This window comes from Scomber japonicus, chromosome 22 (genome assembly GCF_027409825.1).
Source record: "Scomber japonicus isolate fScoJap1 chromosome 22, fScoJap1.pri, whole genome shotgun sequence".
Lineage (NCBI taxonomy): Eukaryota > Metazoa > Chordata > Actinopteri > Scombriformes > Scombridae > Scomber > Scomber japonicus.
In genome coordinates, this window is record NC_070599.1 from 7784690 (window position 1) to 7790689 (window position 6000).

Below are 6000 nucleotides of genomic sequence, written 5' to 3' on the forward strand. Positions count from 1 at the left end.
AAATGGAGAGCTGTGCAGTTAACAATAACACAGTTGCATCAGGCCTCTTTGTTCAATTTTATAGGTAGATGTTGATATATGACAGTAAAGTAATGAAGTAATAAGGTATCAATTAATGACTGGAGTGATTTCACAAAGACAGAAGATGTTGGGGTATTCATGTGGTGGATACTTTTTGAGTCATACAGACAGCTGGTTTTGCCACCAGACTGCTGGCTTATATACATTTTCTTTTCCAAAAGTATAAATGCAGCAGTTAGTTTAATTTTGTCCCAAACAAATATGTCTGTTTATGATGCTTCACTTTTACTTTCCAACAAGCTTTGTCTTTAGAGGCCTCATGATCTTCACCTCTTTGCAGCTCAGACCACACTGTGCTGTCTCTTCCTGTCAAACAAGTGATGTGGACCTCCCTCACTCCTCCCCCTGACAAACCCTCTGATTTGACTTCCTTGTTCAAGTTTGACAGTAATGAATGTCCTTTCTGACTCCTCCTCCATCACACATCATGCTCTTTTTCTTCTCAGCCAAAAGGCGGAAACAATTAGATAGACTTTGACCCAGAGAGACATATAGGAGGAAATATGAGCAGGAAAAGACAACCACAGCTTGAGCGCAGAAACATCATCAAAGTTTTATTTTATGTCAGTGACCTTACTGCCCACACACAAAAGCACCACAGAGATAAAAGTAATAAAGCATAATTTCCACAGCCAGCTGCAGTTCTAGCTATCTCCTGAGTCTATCTGGTGGCAGCATACACAACACTCAGTTCCTTTTCTTTTTCGGGTGCAGGCCGGCGGGTTCTTTCCAACCCGTGCAGCCTCCCGATCATATTTCAGTAACAAACACAAATAAAACAGACAGATAAAGAGTCCTGACGCATGAGATAACCAAAATTTAACAAGTTAACAAAATCGGGCCATTTAGTTGTGCTGCTACTACAGTAATTACGGTAGACTAAAGGCACTCATTTGGATTTCATAGGGCTGCCGTAATTGCTGTATTAACAGTGCAACTTAGTCTTAAAAAGCAGATTTATCTCCCACAGCATGCTCCACTCCGCTGCTGTAACGCTCCTGGTGTGAGTTGACGCCGGGCAGAGGACGGAGCTAAACCATAGCGCAGGTCCCCCAGTAAGCCTATAGCAGCATAAACTAGGAGCTGGCCTAGCACAAGCCTGGGCGGGCCCTAATTGTGAGCTTTATCAAAAAGGAGTTTTAAGCCTACTCTTAAATGTAGAGAGGTTGTCTGGTCCCTGGATCGAATCTGGGAGATGGTTCCATCGGAGAGGAGCCTGATAACTGAAGGCCCTGCCTCCCATTCTACTTTTAGAGATACTAGGAACAACAAGTAGGCCGGTATGCTGGGAGCGAAGTGTTCTAGTAGGTACATACTGTAAGGTACTATAAGCTCTTTAAGACATGATGGAGCCTGACCAAGAGCTTTGAAGGTAAGGAGACGGATTTTAAATTCAATTCTACATTTTATGGGAAGCCAATGCAGTGAAGCCAAAATGGGAGTGATATGATCTCTCTCTCTAGTTTTTGTCAGAACGTAGGCAGCTGCCTTCTGGACCAGCTTTACTGGACTTTAACCTCGAACTCCCCTCCAATCACACGCACATTATCACCCATCACTGCCACTCTCATCCTTGGCAGCAAATCACCTCACTTCAGCTTTCTTCTCCACGGATGGACATGCTCCAAGCTTGTCTCACTCTGACCATCATGCCCGGGTCTCATTGCTGCTTCTAATGAGCATCTCTTCTGCTTGACGTGCCTCGGATGGGACTACACAGAGAGCAGCATGATGCAGCCTGTCTACCTTGTGTGCACTGCTGGGCTTTTTCTCCAGTTCAACTCTGACAATGTTTGGACCATTTTCACCTGTGTGATATCTCACTGTGCTGCAATGATAGTGAACTTGAGCTTTACATAGCTATCAGTGACAAACATGAGTTCACTGCTTAATCCTATTATCCCATGCCACTGCCTGACAGCTTGGCTGAGACTCTGTTTGCATCTTCAGTGACTGACAATGACTACAATCTTCTATCTGTCTCTGTCTCTACTTGTACCTTCAGAAATCTGCTGCTGACTTCAGTTTGGCAATATATCCTGAAGGTTATGGTCATGGTAGCGGAGTCCCACACCATTGCAGAAAACCTTATCTTACCTGCAACCATTGACATGGTCAGAGAGCTACTGGATCAATCTGCAGCCAATACACTGAAGACCATACTGCTGTTGAATGATGCAGTAAGTAGGTGGATTGAAGAAACGTTCAATGACATCAAACAACAGACCACAACTTGCATCAAGTTAAGTGTTCACTATGCATTAAAGATTGACTAATCTACAGACATTGTGAAATATGATTTTACTTATTTATGCGAGGCATGTGTGGGAAGCAGACTCACAGACTCACTTCTACACTACAGCTGCAGAGGACATTTCAGTACTGTGAATTTGTACTTGGGTTGAGTGATTCTAAACTGGAATATATGCATCAGAATCATAACTGATAGTGCTACCTTCATGACCAGAAAAGTTTTGGGGTTGGTGCAAAGAATAATTGTTAAGGCGCAGAATGTGAATTCGGAACTATTGGTTTTGCACCAAGGGGCCTTAGCAAGTTATGTTGCCAACGTTTCATGAAACTTTGAAAGATGTCGTCAAAGTAGTTGAACCACATGAAATGGAGTGCCAAGAACACCTGGTACTTTCAAACGCAGTGCAAAGACCTGGGCAGTGAGCCTGTCCAGGTGTTGTATCATGGATTATTTCAAGGGGAAAGCTACTCACACTTTCACAAACTTAGAACATAAATTACAGACTTCCTTTTGGAGAACAACTAACCTGTTACCAACCTGTTTATTGATGATATGTGGCTTTACAAGTTGCTTATCTCACTGATGTGTTTGAACAGGAAAACACTTCAACACTTGTCTATGCAAGGGAAGGAAAACATTTTGTTATTGCTTGTTTTTCTACTGAAAAACAAAAATGATAACGTTGTGGATTGCATGCGTCCTAAAGTGGATGGAATGGTTACTGCACATCCCATATAACCACAATATACCTGGTTCAATTCCATGTCATACACATCTCCATCTCCCCTTGTTTCCTATCTGCCTCTTCATTGCCCACTATCCAGTGAAGACAAAAATACCCTATAAATGTTTCCCAGTGCTTGTCATGAGGCACAACAAGTGGATACTGCAGGGAAACATTATCTGAAGAAAACTTTTTTGTCATGAGCAAAAATCATGCCCAGTTATCCTATTAGTTCACCCATACCTAAGTCTGTTATGTCAGCCTTGTGATGACGTGCAAATGAACATTCTTTATAGAACAGTGATGTTCAGAATATATTACCTGAAAGGTTTATCACTGCTGCACTTAAATTTAGATTCTTGAAACTTGATGAGCATCAGCAGTTTCACTTGTTTAAAAAGCATGTATACCTGTAATTCAGGATAAGTCTGTATTTTTGTTTCATACTTCATACAGTTCAATATAGATCCTTGAAACATAATGAATTAATGAACAAATTCAGTGAACCCCTGCTAACATTAAAACACTATTTGCTGACAGTGTAACCTGAGACTTTGGCTGAGTATGTTCAAAATGGAGAGTTTACAAATGACGTAGGTGCATCAGACCTTTTTGTTCAATTATGAAGGCAGATGTTGATGTGCAAGAATAGCAAGGCACTCGATGTGTTTGTGGTCATAACTGAAAAGTTCCTGTGGTGGAGACTTTGTTTTTGACTGATATAGACAGCAGCTTTTGCCACCACACAGTGCTTCTTTTTTTGCTTCCAAAAAGTCTTAATATAGCAGCTAGTTTATTTTTGTCCCAAACAAACAGGTCAGTTTTGGAAGGTTCATTTTATACTTTACAACAAGTGTTGACTTTAGAGGCCTCATGAGCTTCACCTCTTTGAAGCTCAGACCACACTGTGCTGTCTCTTCCTGTCAAACAAGTGATGTGGACCTCCATCACTCCTCCCCCTGACAAACCCCTGATTTGACTTCCTTGTTCAAGTTTGACAGTAATGAATATCCTTTCTGACTCCTCCTCCATCAAACATCATGCTCTTGCTCTTCTCAACCAAAAGGCGGGAAAAAAAATTAGATAGACTTTGACCCAGAGAGACATACAGGAAGAAATATGAGCAGGAAAACACAACCACAGCTTGAGTGCAGAAACATTATCACAGTTTAATTTGTTGCCAGTCACCCTCCTGCCCACACACAAAAGCATAGCAGAGATAAAAGTAATAAAACACAATTTCCACAGCGAGCTGCAGTTCCAGGCGTTCCTTTTCTCTTTCGGTTGCAGGCCGACGGGTTCTTTTTGCTTTTGGCTGGAAATTCAGCGCTGCATAGTTCAGGTCATCTGAGCCCAGATTCTGTAAATCAAATGGTTCGAATTGAATAACTATTTTGTTTTACAGTTTGTTACTTTTACTTCAGACAAGTAATTGACACTTGCTTATATGCTTATAAAGTCAAAGCAGGAAGGCCCAGTTTAGTCTTTTCTGGTGAAATATCCTCTAGTTGCGCTAATGAAGCATTTCAATGTTGTTTCAGAGGTGAAAAAGACAAATCACTGTGTGGAGAAGAAGGGTAAAGTGTGGCTACCACCAATATTTGGCTGACATGTTTAGTATGTCACATGCTCACAAAAGTAAAACATTTAGCACAAGCAATAAATTAAACTTATAAGATCAATGAACCTAAACTGCCAGTTTAAAGTTTTAAGATTATAGTTGAAATCAGAAATTGAAAATCGAAATGAATGGGGTTCATTTGAATTTAGGTGGAAGAGATATTTGAAATAATTAAGATTAGCACACTGGTTACAGTTCACATAATGAAGTGTTGGCTCACCTTGTTTCTTTCTGTCTGTGGTTCAGCATTGGCAGCTAAATGATAAAAATCAAGTGTGATTACATAATCATCACGCTTAGCTTTGGATTTGTTCATGTCGACACAAATTACGAGAGTGTGTGCTACAAATATCAAACTAGCTGTACCTGTCTGAAGTTTCTTGATTTTAACAGCCAGAATAATGATGATAATAGTGAGCAAGAAAGTCACAGCACCCAGGATCACACTCATCAGGTTTATTCCATCAGACTCTTCTACCAGAAAAAATGATGAAATTAGTCTCAGTCTTTAGTCTAGTGACTTCAGACATTGTTAATATTCAGATTACTGACTGTGCTAATGAACACAATGAAAAAACTTGATAGAAGAAAGGAGAATCTTACTCTTAGTCTTTAAATGCGCTTCATCTTCAGATTCACCATTACCTTGAATTAAGATGAAGATATTATATACGTATTTGTTTCCTGTTTGTCTTCACACCACAATTTGATAATAGTTTCAACTGTCAACTGTAAGAGATAAAACATGACCACAATCTTACCTTGAACTTGTAACTCTGTCACATCAGCAATGACTGTGTGTTTGTTGATGTAGAATCCACAGAAATACAGTCCAGAGTCAGATAAATCCACTTTTGTGATTTTAAGAAAGACTGTAGAGATGTTTGAACTCATTTCAAATTTTGTATTCTGAAATCCATCACAGAGTGAAGTTTTGTTGTCAGAGAAGTACATAGTGGCGATACAGCTGGCTTTGTTTCCGTTGACCACTCTGAACCAATCTGTCATAGTTGAACATTGTGAGATGTTGCGGCACTGCAGTGTGACATCTTCACCAGCCTGGACCTCCACAGACTGAGACTCAGAAACTGAGACAGAGATCCAGCCTGAAACACACAGAGACAGCAAGCCATTTACTCCTCAGCTGATAAAGCAACATCATCTAAATTAATTCAAATCTAACTCATTTGCAGGTTTAATCCTAGTGGTTAACTGGATGAATGAGAGGTTTGTGTTGTATGTGGTGTTCGGAATAATTTAATGGTGGTACTCACTGAAGCTGCAGAGAAGAAATGCTGATATTAAGGTGAATCTCTTCAT

General features: G+C 40.3%; 1 protein-coding gene across 1 annotated transcript; it reads right to left on the minus strand.

The window, feature by feature from the left end:
- Positions 1-4876: 4876 nt before the first annotated feature.
- Positions 4877-6000, minus strand: LOC128383404 (uncharacterized). The gene is made up of 5 exons (XM_053343032.1): positions 5955-6000; positions 5442-5786; positions 5284-5325; positions 5047-5157; positions 4877-4935 (listed from the first exon to the last, which is right to left on the minus strand). The coding sequence occupies exons 1-5, from the start codon at positions 5998-6000 to the stop codon at positions 4877-4879; spliced, it is 603 nt and encodes a 200-aa protein (XP_053199007.1).